At 44.9% G+C, this 16,542-nt stretch overlaps 3 protein-coding genes across 15 annotated transcripts; 1 reads left to right on the top strand and 2 right to left on the bottom strand.

Moving 5' to 3' along the window:
- Nucleotides 1-238: 238 nt before the first annotated feature.
- fam234a (family with sequence similarity 234 member A) lies at nucleotides 239-4,353 on the bottom strand. Of its 8 annotated transcripts, XM_085904442.1 has the most exons (14): nucleotides 4,061-4,278; nucleotides 3,832-3,985; nucleotides 3,707-3,759; nucleotides 3,296-3,591; nucleotides 3,118-3,228; nucleotides 2,852-3,034; nucleotides 2,657-2,781; nucleotides 2,438-2,570; nucleotides 2,200-2,335; nucleotides 1,999-2,139; nucleotides 1,703-1,784; nucleotides 1,430-1,582; nucleotides 1,244-1,340; nucleotides 239-1,164 (listed from the first exon to the last, which is right to left on the bottom strand). In XM_085904442.1, exons 4-14 carry the CDS (start codon nucleotides 3,561-3,563, stop codon nucleotides 953-955), a joined length of 1,641 nt encoding a protein of 546 aa, XP_085760568.1. In that variant the 5' UTR covers nucleotides 3,564-3,591; nucleotides 3,707-3,759; nucleotides 3,832-3,985; nucleotides 4,061-4,278; the 3' UTR covers nucleotides 239-952. The 8 variants fall into 8 exon arrangements, with proteins under 8 accessions (XP_085760568.1, XP_085760573.1, XP_085760567.1 ...); XM_085904447.1 differs by lacking the exon at nucleotides 4,061-4,278 and having other exon boundaries at nucleotides 3,707-3,724; nucleotides 3,809-4,053; XM_085904441.1 differs by lacking the exon at nucleotides 4,061-4,278 and having other exon boundaries at nucleotides 3,832-4,053.
- Nucleotides 2,379-12,404, top strand: luc7l (LUC7-like (S. cerevisiae)). Of its 4 annotated transcripts, XM_085904461.1 has the most exons (16): nucleotides 2,379-2,583; nucleotides 2,711-2,837; nucleotides 2,931-3,051; nucleotides 3,322-3,429; nucleotides 6,666-6,760; nucleotides 6,831-6,929; nucleotides 7,039-7,149; nucleotides 7,230-7,373; nucleotides 7,479-7,655; nucleotides 7,734-7,822; nucleotides 7,933-7,962; nucleotides 8,031-8,186; nucleotides 8,260-10,573; nucleotides 10,768-11,116; nucleotides 11,197-11,253; nucleotides 11,339-12,404. In XM_085904461.1, the coding sequence occupies exons 6-13, from the start codon at nucleotides 6,834-6,836 to the stop codon at nucleotides 8,372-8,374; spliced, it is 918 nt and encodes a 305-aa protein (XP_085760587.1). In that variant the 5' UTR covers nucleotides 2,379-2,583; nucleotides 2,711-2,837; nucleotides 2,931-3,051; nucleotides 3,322-3,429; nucleotides 6,666-6,760; nucleotides 6,831-6,833; the 3' UTR covers nucleotides 8,375-10,573; nucleotides 10,768-11,116; nucleotides 11,197-11,253; nucleotides 11,339-12,404. The 4 variants fall into 4 exon arrangements, with proteins under 4 accessions (XP_085760587.1, XP_085760583.1, XP_085760586.1 ...); XM_085904460.1 differs by lacking the exons at nucleotides 2,379-2,583; nucleotides 2,711-2,837; nucleotides 2,931-3,051; nucleotides 3,322-3,429 and adding exons at nucleotides 4,479-4,686; nucleotides 5,755-6,202; XM_085904457.1 differs by lacking the exons at nucleotides 2,379-2,583; nucleotides 2,711-2,837; nucleotides 2,931-3,051; nucleotides 3,322-3,429 and adding an exon at nucleotides 4,466-4,686.
- On the bottom strand, nucleotides 8,575-16,141 carry LOC147039338 (epidermal growth factor receptor kinase substrate 8-like protein 1). Of its 3 annotated transcripts, none has more exons than XM_085904434.1 (19): nucleotides 15,843-16,141; nucleotides 14,456-14,514; nucleotides 14,221-14,379; nucleotides 13,835-13,984; nucleotides 13,678-13,754; nucleotides 12,450-12,571; nucleotides 12,344-12,390; nucleotides 12,140-12,266; nucleotides 11,965-12,053; nucleotides 11,825-11,899; nucleotides 11,374-11,522; nucleotides 10,949-11,093; nucleotides 10,797-10,837; nucleotides 10,622-10,727; nucleotides 10,418-10,543; nucleotides 10,169-10,310; nucleotides 9,945-10,110; nucleotides 9,673-9,805; nucleotides 8,575-9,587 (listed from the first exon to the last, which is right to left on the bottom strand). In XM_085904434.1, the coding sequence occupies exons 2-19, from the start codon at nucleotides 14,483-14,485 to the stop codon at nucleotides 9,501-9,503; spliced, it is 1,971 nt and encodes a 656-aa protein (XP_085760560.1). In that variant the 5' UTR covers nucleotides 14,486-14,514; nucleotides 15,843-16,141; the 3' UTR covers nucleotides 8,575-9,500. The 3 variants fall into 3 exon arrangements, with proteins under 3 accessions (XP_085760560.1, XP_085760561.1, XP_085760562.1); XM_085904436.1 differs by having other exon boundaries at nucleotides 8,576-9,587; nucleotides 12,459-12,571; nucleotides 15,843-16,138; XM_085904435.1 differs by lacking the exon at nucleotides 15,843-16,141 and having other exon boundaries at nucleotides 14,456-15,830.
- Between the last annotated feature and the right edge of the window lie 401 nt (nucleotides 16,142-16,542).

Genomic DNA, 16,542 nt, shown 5'->3' with positions numbered 1-16,542 from the left:
CCATACTGGACTAGGTTTCATTGGACTATGATATGAAGCCGAGTTGTACGTGACTGAATCCAACAAACACATGGCATGTACAGTACACGATTCGTGGTGAACTGCGCATGTGCGGTAAAGTACAATGTCCCAGCAATGATAACCTTTTAAGGTCCACTTTATTTTTACAGTAGTACTGTAGTAACTTGTCTTAAGCTGTGTGCGGACTCACTAGACAAATGTTAGCCAGTTCCAGATGTTTAAAAATCCTTTTAATAGTCAACAAATGTTCACTTTAGGAGAAACCCCAGCTTAAAAGAAATGCAATTTTCAATATAAATATACAGCAAAACAAATATTTTCCTATGAATATAAATCTCAAATATACTGTAAATTTGATTGATAAGGCGCTGCTACAACCACACTGCAAAAACTCACCGCCTCAGTGAATGTTGGAAAAAGAATCAAACCACACAGAGCAGACCTGTAACAAATCGGCGGAATAGTTCAAGTTGAAATGTTCACGTTTAAGGCTAGTGTTAAATATTACAGTAATTAACCTTTGAAAGCACTAGTGTGAAACAATTGCATATATCTGCATAATAATCAAGTTTTTTTTTTTTATATAGGTGGAAAAGAAACAATTGCATTGCTGAAAGTAAGTGCAAGAAGTTAAAAATACAGCAAGAGTTGTGATGATTTCTCAGCAGGCAGCATGACTGTCAGGGAAAACAGCAGTTTAGACACAAACCACCTAATATGTTATTTTCTAACTTAGTAAAAAAAACTTGGTTAAATTTGCTTTTTCCTGTTTCCTGAAGAGAGCGAAATAGGCCAAGGCAATTACACTATCAGGCTAACCGTGTGTTATCGATGCAAATTCACAGCCTGCAAAACAAAAACACTTGACACGGTAGGAATGAACAGAAAAGCGCCCCCCCCAAAAAAAAAATCCAAACTGTCCACGGTCGATTCAGTTATCGCTGAAGCGCAGTCGGTTAAAGGCCTCTTTGATGTTGTCGTCCGTGTCGGGGGCCTCGCTGCGGCCGACGGGGAGCACCTTGCTCCCGGGCACGTCGCTCTTCAGCTTCCACTTACTGAGAACCACCGTGCCTTCCGAGTCCTTGGCGTCGGGACCCGACAGCAGGATGAAAGCGGCGTGGCGTCCTCTCTCCATCAACGTCGCTGCCGTAAAAAAAACACAACTGTTGTCGACTGTCGTTCGACAACGCGTCCCCCCCCCCTCCCCCGCACAACGCCGTACCTTTAAATGTCACGATGTGTTCTGTCATTTTTTCAGACTCCAGCAGCACGTCGGAATAGAGAGGATGGAGCATGTAAGAACGACGTTCGCCGGGTACCTGAAAGAAGACGTACGGTTCCAATCTTTCTGAACAGCGAGCAGTATGAAGAATTTTTTTGATTTATTTTTTTGTCACGGGAGACTTACAGAGGAATTGGCCTGACTGAGCAGCAGCCCCCAGAACACAAAGATGGAAATGGAGTTGGTGGTGTGTACGGAGGTGGGTCCAGGTGAATTGGCGCTGGACAGGAGCTCCACTTTCCACAGCACGTCACCGGACTTCCCGTCCAGGATCACCACCTGCGAGCAAGAGGCAAGGAGTTAAATTCCTGACCAAGCTGCAACAGGTAAAAGAGACTTTTTTTTTTTTTTTACACATGGAAAGTACAATTTGATTTGTTCTGAGGTGAGACAACTTGCCCTTTTGGTGGAGTTGTCCATGTCCTCCTCAAGCGCAATATCAAGTACACCGTCTTGATTGAAGTGACCAAAGCCAGGCTCCCTAAATTGATGACATCACAGAGGGAAGGAGGGGGGGGGGGTCTTTTTATCTCAAATTCAAACCCGAGTCAAACTAATTATAACACAGTTGTTAAATGCAACCAAACTACTGGAATAAAAAAAAAAAGTGTTGAAGTGTGATCATTTAATTGAGTTATTTTTTTGTAAACCACCAGAGGGCGCACACGTATATTGTATGAATACAAAATAGTCACCTGAAGACTGAGGTGGTGTTGAACTTCCACAAAGGCTGCAGTGTCTTTCCATCTATTAAAACCACGTCACTGCCCGTCACCAGCATCAAGTTGGATGACGGCGCCGTGTCTGTTCTCACCACACGCCTCAGCAAGTCAGACCTAGGGCGCTCGTGTCAGAACGGCGGACGTGCCTTGCCAAGTGCGGTCGCGGCACCTTACTCGTAAACTGGTACCGCCGATCCTGATGCGGCCGCCGCTTCCCTCTTCATTTGTTTCTTCTCCTTGAAGCCCGCCTCAAGCCCTTCTTTGGCTTCTTTGGCAATCCTCCACAGGGCCAGTCCGTACAAGCCGGTGTCTGGAAAATACACAACCGAAATATTAGAAGCGTGCAAGTCGTTTTGCATTCTCTTGGTATGTTGGAAAAAAAAAAAAATCATAGTTCACTGTATTCACAAACCGTTTTGAAGCAGCAGATACTCAGTGCCCTTCCCGTTCTTATGGAGAAGATGAGAGGATGTTTCTGTGGTGTTCAGAGCCACCGTTGATCCAATCTGGACTCCTGTCTTCCCCGAGATGAACACCAGCTGAGTCTACGGGTATAAGGTAAAAAAAAAAAAAAAACTTGGCTGTTGTTGGTGAACACAAACACACATTCATTGAGTGTAATATTAATTACCTTCGTGCTATCAGATGCCACTAAGGCTATGTCGCTGACCTTGTCCCCATCCAGATCCGGAACACTGAGCACGGGCAGGCTGCTTTGCAAACCAGGAAGCTGAGGCTGCTGCCACCTGACCTCACCTGATGACACACACATCACGGGACCCGTAGTGCCCGCTGTTTTTTTTCCACTCTCGGTGATCACCATTACCGTTGGATTTATCCAGCGCTGACAGTTGCTCGGAATGGAACAGCAGACAGTCCCATTCCTCTCCCGTCTTTGTGTCCAGGCCACACTGGGCCCAGTGGAAGTCAGGATCCAGTGGACGCTCCCACAGGGTTTCTCCGTCAGTCCCGTCCACTGCCATCATGAACACGCATGGTGACGGCAGACCTGCGGAAAGTCCCAAAGTAATTCTTGCTCTCTCATTTGAATTGTTGATTTCAATCATTTAGGCTATAAGATCATCATCATACCCGCATTCCCGCATGTTTTGTTCAGACTAACTTCGGTGCTCTTGACCACGAGCAGGACATCCTTCACCTCGTCTTTGCTCGTATCTTCTAACACTAAAACGTCATACGTTTCTACGGCAAAAGAGAGGATCATTGAATCCCAAATTATTAGGCCATCAATAATTGAGAATATACAAACCCGAGTCAATAAATGTCCTATTCCAGGAAGCAAGATACTGCGGTCTGACAGGACAAGGGATGATGAAGGAGAAGGCAAAGACCACTGTGAGGCAGAGGAACAAGGAGAGGAAGAAGACTGCCGTCCGCCAGTGGGTGAGTTTGGAAAGCCCAAGCACTTCCTTGTAGCCTCGCTTGAGTTCTGTCGCTGGCGGCGCCCCCGCCGTCTCCACGCCATCTTCTCCGCTCTTCAGGGGATCACCCTCTGTGGCACTGTCCGTCGTCTCCATTGTCCTATTGGTGCATCACTGCACAAATCTGCTCGAGACAAGCAAAATCCATTTGTGGCATTGCATCAACACTGCCATAAAAAAAATAAAAAAAATCATACTGTAGCCTATGTGGTATTTCCAGCTATTTCTACTGCGTCTACCTTTGTAAATGGGGGAACCTATTGATGCAAGGCAACGATCACTCCAGATGCTTCTAAGGAAAACAAGCTAGGACTAGCTCAACCAGTATTTATAATACTTACAAAAGATCAATTGTTTGGAATACCTAGTTCGTTGAAAAGCTGCTCTGGTGATAAATCATTGAATGCACGCCAACCACACTCGTTGAGTGGGGTTTTTAGCTTGGAAAAGTTTCTACAGTTGGTTCACTTGTTGAGCCAAATCACCAAGGTTTCCCTGCCTTCTTTGCCGCACGACAGCTGCAATACGAGTAACCACGAAAGGTTCCGTCATATAAACGAGAATTTGGTTGAAATCGATCTGTTTGGACTCACCTTCAAGCGTCGTCTCGCGAATGTTTAGCTCAAAGACAGGCTTGTCACTCGAACCCAAGCAGGAAAAAAAAAAAAATCACTCCCAATTTTATTTTGACCCCAAATTTGTCTATCGGGTAGGACGTTCTATTGCGGTTATTATAAAAACTGAACGATTCATGATTATGTATATTTGTCAATCATATTGGTTGAAACAGACAAATTGGAAATTTCTAGGGCAACGTCTACACAATTAATCGGTAGATCTGTTTTAGAGATGTTGCCTGAAAGCAAAATTAGGACAAAAATAAAACTGAGCTCCAAAAGCGCCGCTTTGATTGGATGGAAGTACATACAGCAAGCTCCAGTTTGATTGGACAATATTCCTGTTCTCGCACGTTTCTATTGGTCTATCTCGCGGAACTTTGACACGGGATTTGACGGGATTTCCCCTATTAAAAAAAAAACCTCGAGAACGTCTGGTAACGGCGATGCTCGTCCGAATGTCTGTTTTTCACATCTACAATTGATTGGAAAGCACCATTTTTTACCCGCTTTTTAGTTTTCGACGAAAGAATCAGCAACAATGTCCGCCCAAGCTCAAATGCGAGCTTTGCTCGACCAGCTGATGGGAACGGCGAGGGATGGTGAGTCGCCGCTTGCATGCTAGGCTAGCCCCAGTTAGCTTGAGCGCGCTAGCCAAGATGGAGCCAGTGGTGAGGCAGGCTTGTGTTGGCTTGTGATGGGCAGGCCTGCGTGAATGCAAACGAGGGTTCAACTTCATGTCCACCTGCGTACGTCTCACGGTTTCATGTTTGTATCCATGGAGTTTGTCTTTTTCAATAAAACCGAGTTATCAGTAACGAGCCCCCTGCCGTGTTATATCTATATTTATGTTGTTTCAGCTATGGCTAGTTTCAATTGGCTTACGTTGGAGCGCGAGAGAGACCGAACACTTGTAAAAACTGACAAAAATGTGAACGTATGGATTAAAAAAAAGTTACATTTAGATTCACAGTGTGTTAATATACATTTCACGATTTTACTCCTTATATTAATTTTATACCCCAATAACGATATGTGTCATGTTTTTCCTTGAAATTAATATACCTTTTCTGGGATCTTTTCTCCATTTATTTATCAAATACATATATAGACTACACACTCTTTATATTGCACACCTTTAGACAAAAGTAAGAAACAGGGTCAGGTCTCTTGTTTTATAAACCCATCCAAAGGATGGTCACTGATACTACAGTAGAATGTACGAATGAAGTAATTGTTTTGGATTGAGTACAAGTGCTAACACTTAACTTGAGTACTTGCTGATGAGCTATGACAGATACTTGATGATGCCATTACATCTGGTAGTTGGTCATCAAAAACTATTAGATTCTATCAAGCTGATGAAGAATACCAGTGTAGCATCGGATTTTGCGTCAGATTGAAATGAAATAAAAATGGATTTATCCACCATTTGGATACAAACATCACCATAGAAATCTCTTGCTGAGTCTCACAGTAGGCTTAAAGCACATTGCTGGCCTGCGCTATTAAAATGGAGATTCACCCCAACAGTCACACACGTGGGTTGTCGCCATAAGTGTTAATGAATGTATGTGTGTGCGCGTGTGATGAAATTATCAGCAAATTCTTCCCATGCCTATGTTGCATACAAACTGAACAATTGTGGCCCCTTTATTTTATTCATTAAGGTTCAGTGTATCTTTGCCAGCCTACATCAATCTGCAAAGGAGTTGCAGAAAAGCCTCATGTTCATCGAGCCGTGAGTCACACATAATTTTTAAAGCTGTTATGATCAATATCCAAACAGTATATGTTTGCCTATCGGAAGTCATGTAGCCTGTTTTTTTTTTTTTTAAGGTATGAAATTTGGTGTAGTGCTAAGCTTCTATCTGGTCACGCTGAATGAACACTTAAAAAAAAAAAAACACTTCTCAGCAGAGACCAGTTGTGACGTCTTTTTCATTTTTTTTTTTTTTTTACTCAGACGAGACAAACACTTTACACACCTCATTTTCGCTCTGACTCTTGTATGACTCCCAACTTCTTACCACAGGTTTGGCAAGAAAACTGTTCCCTTTTTTACTTTCCCACAGCCGGTTTAAAATTCTGCAGCTGAAGGCTTGAAGATGCAGAAGGGTACAGTATGTGGTGCAGATCGCAGTGTGTATAAACCTACTTTCTGTCAATGTTTCATGTCTGTAAATGGCTCGGCCGGGAATACGTGATTTGCATTTGTAACCTATGTGTTGACGTGCCACGTAAAACATACCGAACGATGCCCCATGAGGACACGGAGCCTTAAAACAAGCTCAACTGAGACTTGAGGTTCTGCTCTTGTGATATAATCTTTGAGGCCTGGGTAAGTCACAATGAGGCCACACATTGCCTTGTGTAACTTCACACTTACGCCAACAGAGGCAAAGTTTCTTTATCAATTACTCATTTGACACGCTAATGACCAAGACGACGTTCTTGTGGTAGTTTTGGGCTCAGACCGAGCGAAGGCAGCTATTGTGAACGAGGAAGTCAGATAAGCTGAGGCTTGGCCCTTATTAGTACATGAGGTCTTTCTCACAGGGTGCCTTCTGTACTCTTTCAGGGGACGAGACGCGGCAGAGGGTGAAGTACTCGGACGAGCGAGTCTGCAAAAGTCACCTCCTCGACTGCTGTCCGCATGACATCCTGTCCGGAACCGTAAGTGTGGAGATTTTTATTGTCATGCCCAGTTTAAATTTACGCTTAAGCTTACATGTTGTATATTTAGCGCATGGACCTGGGAGAGTGCACCAAGATCCACGACCTGGCGCTTCGAGCAGACTATGAAATTGCCTCCAAGGAGCGAGAGCTCTTTTTTGAGCTGGATGTAAGTGACGAGGGACAAGGGGAATAACTCTCCGTCCTCGCTGGTCTTTTTTCTTTTCTTCCCTTTTGCTTTCAATGTGACCGACCCGTGGCTCTTTCTCCTTCCAAAGGCCGTCGATCACTTGGAGTCCTTCATCGCCGACTGCGACCGCAGAACGGAACTGGCCAAGAAACGTCTGGCCGAGACTCAAGAGGAGATCAGTGCTGAAGTGGCGGCCAAGGTTTGTTTGGGGAAAAAAAAAAGTAGTGCGGTGTCAGGTTTTGTCAGTCTTCCTCAAGCTGCTGTTAATGGGTGCCGCAGGCGGAGAAGGTCCACGAGTTGAACGAGGAAATCGGGAAGCTCCTGGCAAAGGCCGAGCAACTTGGAGCGGAGGGAAACGTGGAGGAATCCCAGAAGGTGCTACAGGAAGTGGAGAAGGTCCGCAGCAGGAAGAAGGATGCAGAGGTGAGCACGTGGCGGGTTTAAAATCAAATGCATGTTTCACAATAAATCAATTGTTATGAATTTACGCGTCCGCTCCCGTGTTCCCATCTTTGCGTCGTCTTCCAGGAGGAATACAGAAACTCCATGCCGGCCTCCAGTTTCCAACAGCAAAAGCTTCGCGTCTGCGAGGTGTGCTCGGCTTATCTGGGCCTCCACGACAACGACCGCCGTCTGGCCGACCACTTTGGCGGCAAGCTCCACCTGGGCTTCATCCAGATCAGAGAGAAGCTGGACCAGCTCAAGGTGCGCGTGTGCCCGTGACGCTCTTCACGTTACTCAAGAAGACTCCTTTCATGAAGTCACAACTTTCCTCGTCATCAGAAAACCGTCGTGGAAAAGCAGGAGAAACGAAACCAGGATCGGCTCAAGAGACGGGAAGAAAGGGAGAAGGAGGAAAAGATGAAAAAGCGGTAAGGGAGTGTGTGCCAATGTTACGATGGCTTTGGATTTTTCATTCCAATTCGGTTTGCACTTTTCGCAAACTTGATTCTTCTTGAACTTCTTTGTGTTCTCTTCCTAGGACGAGATCCCGCAGCAGGGAACATAAAAGGTAAGCGACTCAAAGAAATCCAGCTCGGACAGGAATGGCTTGTTCTCAAACGTCTTGTCTTTTTATAGGTCTGGTTCTCGCGACCGGAGGAGGCGCCGCTCGCGCTCCTCATCCAGAGACAAGCGCCGCTCGCGCTCTCGCTCCAAGGACAGGAAGAGGCGACAAAGGTCCCGCTCCCGAAGCCGAGGCCAACGTCACAGCCATGAGCACGGCTCCAGACACAAGTACAACCCCCATCTCATTTTTTTTTTTTTGATAGAGGTTGGTGGCCAACTATTAAAATCCTTTTGCTGGCAGGTCATCCAGAGACCGCGAGCACTCGTCCAGGGACAAGTCGCAGGGCCGCGAGCGGCGGGACGGCGTCAACGGCCGCTCAGACTCTCGCAGAGCAGACGACAGAGAAGACCCGTGAAGGCCAACGCCCATCTCACATAACACCCACCACCTTGTTGTCTGTTTGTGTTCTCGTAGTCCCCTAGACTCTTTTTTTCTTTACTTTGACTCACAAAAAAAAAAAAAAATCTCCATTCAATATTAAATCTATCATATGTCAAGCCATCCTTTGTTACGCCTCCGTAATTTGGTGGCCTTCCTTTATCCAATGAACAGTGACGTCAGAGACCTCATACATTTGTCAATATTATTTTAATCCGTTACTTTTACGATACAGGATCTGACTATGGGATGTGTGCTTTAGTTTACTGTACTCTTTCAAATTTCTAGAAACACCCATAAGTCCCTTCACACCTCAACCATGTTTTCTCTTCCAGTCTGGTCTAATTTCTTTTCAAGGCGGGCAGTATGTACTGAGTAAATGAAAAAGTGGTCTAGTGGGGGTAAAAAAAAAAATAAAAAAAAGAATTTGTTGGAAATGTTTGCGAGTTAGTCATTTGTTAATTGATTTAAAGATCCAAACATTCACCATTTATAGAAAGATCATTTGACTTGGTGAAGCAGAAATGTTCTACACGCCATTTAAAAAAAAAAATGAACTGCTTTGTAATTACATGCAAACAGATTGTAACGGCTGCGTCGGTTTACAAAGGTGTCATCTGGTTCCTTTGGGGTTCATTAAAAAAAAAAAAAAAAATCTGTTCTCCATGAAATCATATTAAAGGCATTATTGCATTTTGATCATTTCTTAAGTGCCCCAAATCAATGCTGGGTTGCTTTCCTAACACACTGTAGAATTTGAGCAGATTGGGTTGAGACAGTAAAATCTGTCAGTTGTGTCAGAAAGGGCTCCTGGTGTTCTTCTTACAAAGTGTTGGTCATAAGAGTGTACTTTTCATTGTATTTGAATAAAGTCTTGCATTTAATTTGCTCAATATTACAGTCAATCAACGGTAAAATCTACATTGAACTATATAAGTTAGCCATATATACTTGCGTTAAATACAAAACAGAAATGTGGCACAGTGATCTTCACAGGCAGGAGCTTGGCAGCACACTATTTGCAGGTATGTACTGTATATATTGTCATTGTAGTAATAATAATAATGATGCTATGCTATAAAGTCCATCTGTGAGGCTTCCGCTCACAATGTGCTGCTCTCCAATTTCAGATCCACCTTCATTTTCTGCTTCTCCATAACCGCCTCCAGCTCTGTGGCCCTCCGAGCATCCTGCGAATGAGGTGGGAGAAACAACAGATGCCATGAGGACCAAGAAGCAATGTTGATAAATTGCAGGGACTAAATTCCAGGTTACCTCCAGCAATGCTCGCTGCACCGCCATCTGGCTGTAGACCCGAGAGCCTTCATCTGGAATAACTTCACGCAGCTCGTCCTTGCTGAGCGAGAAGAGCTGAGCGCCCGTCAGGACCCCCAAACACGTCACCGTCCTGATAGAGCACAAGAATTCAGGTGAGCTGCCTTTTTTTTTTTTTTCAGGGCTATGGTTCTAAGTGGCCACCAGATAGCGCCAAAGCTGCTTTGGTCAAGTTTCGTGAACCGTGTAAACAAATAAAATAAATCTCTCACGGTTCACTGAAGCCTTTCCCGGCGAGCCAAGACGCCACTTCCTCGGGTGTGGAATGATAATCGAGAGGAAGGGAGGTTTCCGCCGATCGAGGGATGATCAGAGGCTTGCTGTTGATGGCCTTTCCGTTAGTCAGTCTCAGGAGCAGCTCGTCATTCACCAACATAACTGGAAGCCACGATGCACATCAGCAGACGCCGAAGGTTTCCCCTAATATGGCATCTACCTTTATCGTCCTCTTCTGCAGGAGCATGCTGGCTGTAGGTGGGCACACTCTGCGGAACACGGTTCGGGCGCACAATGGGCTGGCTAGGTGCGGCTGGGGTGAAAGTCTTGGCCAGGGGAGGCGGGGGCGGAGCCTGGGGGATCTAAGGAATATTTGGTGTGACATCACAGTCTTACCCATCAGGTACGAGAGTATCATTCCCTAAAATTCCTAGGGAGAGATTACATCGTGTTTACGTCAAGGCCTTACTGTGGGCGGCTTGCCAGCGACGGAACTCTCCGCGTGAGTAGCTGGCTCCAGGATGTTGAAGGGAACGAAGCCCACCTGATTGAAGCGATTGCGGCACTTCCACCAGCGCTTGGATGACTCCAGCACCTGTCAAAGAGAAAACGGAACCGCCAGATGGTGAGCAACTTGAGTCGTGGGCTAGAAAGCATCCAGTGTTCAAAGTACCTCAAGCGTCTCCCCTTGTTGCACTGAAAGCTCAGTGTTGTTCCTGGCGATGAAGTCGTAACTGCAGCTGTAGACTTTTTCAGTCTCTGGAGAGCCTCCCGTGTCTCTGTCATTGGATTATGATTTTTTTGCAAATTATTTTGCAGACCGCCAAGTCACGTCTCGACGGACTTACATGTCATCACCGATGTGGCTGTTGAGCTGCTGTTTCTCCTCCTGTCAAAAAAAGATGACGTTGTGGAAAGTAAAGATGGATGGTGGTGACAAGGCTTATAATGCACATGTAGGTTCAGAAAGCATTTAGGACACAACAAATCAAATCTGTACCTCTTGTTTGAGCCGAAGGGCTTCGTGTGTGTGCTGCGACTCCACCGGATCCTCCCAGACCTGCCCGTCCGCCCAGAACTTGTCAGGCTTCCAGCCATCCAGGAACACGGGCGTGTATGGAGCGATGGGCCCTCTGAGCTCCGAGCTGATGGCATACAAAGGGAATTGGTATCAGAAATTCACCTTAGTTGTCCTATTATTGTGAAAGTATTGGTTTTATCTGCATGCTGGTATTATACCGCCCCCAGCTGGCCAAGAGTTGCACACCAGAAGGACCCTTGCCAGTCAATGGGAAAAGATTTGCGGTAATAAAATCCTTATCTCAAGGCACTTGTGTATTTCTATCCCCAAATTCCAAATAAATAATCTCCCTGCTTTGGACCTTATCAGCCCTCCGACGACGCCGGACGACGGGCCGCACCCACCGAGCGTGCGTCCAATTTGGACCCAGGGACGTCCACAGTGTCCTCTCCTCCACGTTTAGGTTCTCTTGCAGCAACGACACGGCAGCGCCGGTCAAGGCGGGGCTGGACACAGAGGCGGCCAGAGCCGGCCCCCCTGTCGTCTTCACCATCTGGACACACCCAGATAAGACAAACAAACCACTGTTCACATGCACGCTCTGATAAGCACCACGCTAGGTTCACACACGAACACTCTTTTCATACAATTACGCACTAGCGGCTAAATATATAGCATTAGCGAATAATGGCATGAATCACGGTCGGGCAAAGGTTAGGACGATTTGTTATTTATTGCTTAGCACGTGAAATGTGTCATCTCCATAGCTTTATCTCATCCGTTCCTTTTTACAGAACATAGTCTGCACATATGAATTGAAATTAAGAATGTAAAGTATGAGGACGATGCACTCACCATATCCAGAGGTTTAAATACGTGATGAACGAGATCCTCCGAGGAAGGATTGGCTATGGTTGATTTCAAACGGGCCTACGTGGAAGAACACGCCGATGAAAAAGCAAGCAGAAATGAAAAACCAAAAAATAGACACGGACCAACAGACTGAAGCAGTATTTGAATTTCTGGAAGATATCGACAAACTCCTCTTCGGGTGGAGGCCTGGCTTTCACCGTGAGCAGATCTTCTGCTTGAACAAATGATCAGAAGTGGAAAACAAAAATACTAAAATAGAGACCATCAGATGGATGAAGCCAATCCAGATCATTTTACCTTCAGCGCTCTGCTTTTTGCTTTTCTTCTTCTTCTTCCTCTGGTTGAGCACGATGGCGGCCTCGGCGGTCTGCTGCAGCTTGGACATGAAAGTCTCGATGTCATCGAAGCAGTGATTGAGGATGTCCTGAAGAAGAAGACAAAGTGGCTCTTTCAACCGCTGTCCCAAGACGAGACCGTTTGGAAAAAAGGCGGAGGCCGTACCACTTCTCGCTCGGCTCGAAGCAAGGACACGTCTGGGCCTCCGTTGGCTGCCGTGAGAGAGGTCAGATGTCATTCATTCACTTCCATTTTACCGTTCCGCTATCACCTTTCTGACCTCTCGGTCCGGGGTAAGGCGGGGGGTTGACTGGAGGGGCATTGGGAGCGTGCGCGATCGGATGCCTCGGAATACCGTAGGGGTCGATCATGTCTGCGTCGTCGTGGGAAAACCTTCGGGGGCGGGAAGATAAGCATTAAATCATGACAACCGTGGTGGCTGCTGACTCTGCATTTTGTCTTTTTTTTTATTTTTTTTATGTATATTCACACAGAGTTCCGACAACAACCTTGACTGAGCGGAGGAGGCACATAGGTGACATTAAAAATAAAAATCTCACAAAAGTAGATAAACTGACATAATGCTGATGATCTTCTCAGTTTCCTCACAAATGTACAAACCCAGTGTGACATTTATGTTCTCTGAATGTCAAGAGGTGGATACACAGGTTATCTGGAATTTCTGCTTCGTACCTATATGCCGCTGGTATTAATTAACAAGCGCTCTCTTTTTAGTCAATCAATTATAATATTGAGGCCAATGATTGACAGTGATTGGGAGTCACTATGATCAACTCCAACGTAACGCATTCCAAATTTAAAAGACAAAAGAACGGTTCCGCTCTATTTTTTTTTTGGTCGTCTTCGTGCAGTATGTGATGCAAATAACTACCAGAAATCACTTCCCGCATTTCAATGACTTCCCTACCCGGAAGTAACCGCGTCAATCTTTCTTACCCCCGGTTAACGAGTCCCTCTGGCTTGTCTTTTTTTGAAAATATCTCAAGAGGGTAATCCAAAACCAAGCGCCTTGAAACTACTGCGAGGTCATCCCCCTTCCGTTGCACCTTGTGCCTTTCTCCACAATGGCCGAGCTGTCTCCGTCACACCTTCTCCAGTTATGTGCGAACCGGTAGAACAGGTTGCTCTCTTACAGCTGTTTACACTGCCCTCCTCCCTCTTCGGCGCACGCGCACCTACGGTAACTGTAGCGCCGCTTTGAGTCAGCATAATGGCGGCAGGAGGTGGGCTCTTTTTGGCTCGTTCTTCACTGACCCCCCTAAGCACCATGCGTAACCACAACAGTCTTCTCAATCACATTGGGTACAATCTAAAAATATTATTATATATTTATGGTCTGGTTTTTTTTTTTTTTTCGCAAACAGGCTTGGCTAGCGTGCAAATTAACCTTTGTTTCCAATTCTTGCTGTTTATTACCAGAAAAAAAATCACAACGATTACACTCGTGAAGACATTTCAACAAGATCATCGGACTGTACCTGATTGAATCGGAACTGGTCTTACTCTGGCCCGACTTGGAAACGGCCTTGGTGATGTCGTCGCAGAGTTGCTCTGCCTGCGCGAATGCAAAAAGTAAAAATCAAATCCTGAGCCGCTCAGCTGAGAAAAACACGCTGGCCATTTAATGTTCCCTACCTTCGTGTTCTCACAGTTGAAGAAGAGAACATCTGGTTTCTTCTCATTGGGGCTTTGGCACACCAGGAGAAGAGCCGACGGGAAGAGCTCCTCGGCGTTAACCGACTCGCAGCGGAAGATGGAGTCCAAGTAATACTTCTCCAGTTCCTCCTGCATACCAAAAATAATCATCTTAAGGAGACTTTTTTTGTTGTTGTGCTCATTTACAGCCTCGTTGCCATTTTGGAAACTGTATAAAAAAAAGTTCTGAAGGTAAGCCCCCGTGCTCGGTTTAAGCGATTTAGAACGTCCGGACTTCTGAATCGAAGTGACTTTGTTTTCTTAGTACGGTTTCGCACATCTAGCGTACGATAACTCAGGCAAACTGGAATGTTTTATCTACCCGCCTTAGTCTGAATGTCTCGGAGATAAACGGCATCAGAGCCGAGATCCAGTAGCATGTGTTGACTCCACAACTTGTTGCCCCGAGCCAGCTGAAGGAGCCGAGATTGGGCCTCCTCCACGGTTTTCACATCTCCTCTCTGGAGGGAGAAGGTGATCAAGTGCTGGACAAATATCAGAAAGGACAAATGAGTCATTCCATACACAATCTCACATGGAGACTCGCGTGATAAGACTTACCTTGACAAAATAGCGTTTGATGTTTGTCATCCTTTGTCCTTCTTTTCACGTGTCATTGGCTAAGAACGAGAACATTGTGACATAAGAGTCATCCAAGGGGTCTGTTGAATTGGGCTCCGTGCCAAAATAATTCCTCGGTACAGCGTCAAAGTGCTACTTTTTCCTAAGCATCGATACATTTTCCATTTGGTGGCAAAACTATGAACAGACTCAAAATAAATGAATTTCCCAGGGGATATTTGACCTCGTGTTCCTACTTTGAAATCCCGTCTGTATTCGGCACTGGTGTTTTTTTTTTGCATAACAATACAACCCAACGCCAAAAAAAAAAAAGTTCTTGAATGAACGGACGTCATTGATTCATTCATATCTTCAAAACTCCATGCTGCAAAGTGAATTCCCTCAGTCCCTCATCTCTTAATGATTCTGTCACCGGGTAGGCGCCGTGAGTGGGCCAACCGGTCCGACGGCATCACGGTATCTTCCTATCCACCCTATTTTTAGGGATCATTAGCACTGCACTGGAATTGCTGGTATTGCTCACTCATTAGTATCGCTCACACTTTCTTCACCGAGCACTTTCACAGACATTGCTATGAAATTACCAAGACCCTCAGCTCATATTTTCATTTCAATTTCCAGTCCACAGCGTTCAAGTTGAGGCCATTTTGATTCATTGAAAAAATGGCAAAGGCCCCTTGGAGGCAGTGTAATGCAGACTGACCGAAATTTAGCCGCAAGTAGGATAGTCCTTCTTCGCCGAGCATGAAACACTATATGCCAGTGAGTAAAGTTATATGATCCTTCAACTTGTGTTGCGCCACCGTTTCTGTTCAAAGATCCACATTGCTTCCAAAACTGCAATTGTTTATGCTAAACTATTAGCATTTTGCATTGTTTGTTAGCATGAAGCTAAGCAGGCTTCCCCTTAAGGCTGTTGTTTTAAAAAATACAAGTTACATAATATTGACACTGTATTTGCGATGCCACATTTTTGTGTTTCCAAACCAAAAGGGATGGGTTTTGTACCATTCAAGGTTAGCCACATGAGATAAAAACACATTATCCCTCCCGTAGATGGTTCTAATCGGCTCATGCAATTTTTGTCGTTGTTTGCCGGTTTGAAATTTTAACACGTTCTTGTCTTTGCTTTTAAAGATGTGGACGTCATCATGGTCGATTCCAGCTAATCCACCCGCCAAACACTCGAGGTACAAAGATAACAATGACATGAATGGCTTTCCTTTTTTTTTTTTTTTTTGCTATACTGTCAAAGCACCTCTGGCTAGAAATAAGATCAATGACACACCATATGTTATTACTGTACATGTTCAACTTAACCATTACACGCCTAACTGACTATTTCAAAATATATTCTTAAACTTACCAAAGCCGACACACTTCTATTGCATGATTCCGGATCTTAAAGAACGAGGTCCGTGTTATTAAATGAAAAATATGCCCGCTGCGAGTGCAGGTATGACACTCCCCTGAATGCTTTGAGCAGAAGGAGAGGTGTGTCAACTTTTGCATTTCCAACCCTGCCCAGCACGCCCTCACTGGAATTGTCGACTCATCTTGTGTGTTGTGTTGACACATGTGTGCGCGGTTGTTGTAGCCAGGGGCGACATAGAAGGGAGGAAAGTGATGACGCTATGACAAGAAGATGAAAACAAAACTTTATCCATCTAAATAGAAATCATAAAAACTTTGGCACATTTGCTTTTCAAGTGGATCTTTAAGGTGCATCAAAAATACAGTAAGGTACTTATAGGCGAACTTTTATTCTTTTATTCTCATCCTTGGCTGATAACTGCTATTGAGAGCCAACATTTATGTGTAGTAAAATGTCAAATATTTACGTGAATCGTACGAGTAATATAAATCCTAGAACTTAAACTTTCTTTATATGCTTTTAAGACAACCCAATGTTTTTATTACTGTATTAATAAGATACTCATGTGAATTATAACTACTGCCCTCTAGTGGATGTACCTCAAATTGTTCTACATATCACTGACTGGCATAAAGTTTACTTTTAGTCAATCAATAATAATATTCACATAGCGTACGTTAAATCCTATAAT

Source organism: Syngnathus leptorhynchus, chromosome 22 (assembly GCF_054491065.1).
Source record: "Syngnathus leptorhynchus isolate UIUO chromosome 22, UIUO_Slep, whole genome shotgun sequence".
In the NCBI taxonomy this organism is placed as follows: Eukaryota; Metazoa; Chordata; class Actinopteri; order Syngnathiformes; family Syngnathidae; genus Syngnathus; species Syngnathus leptorhynchus.
This window is presented reverse-complemented; position numbering and strand designations above follow the sequence as displayed.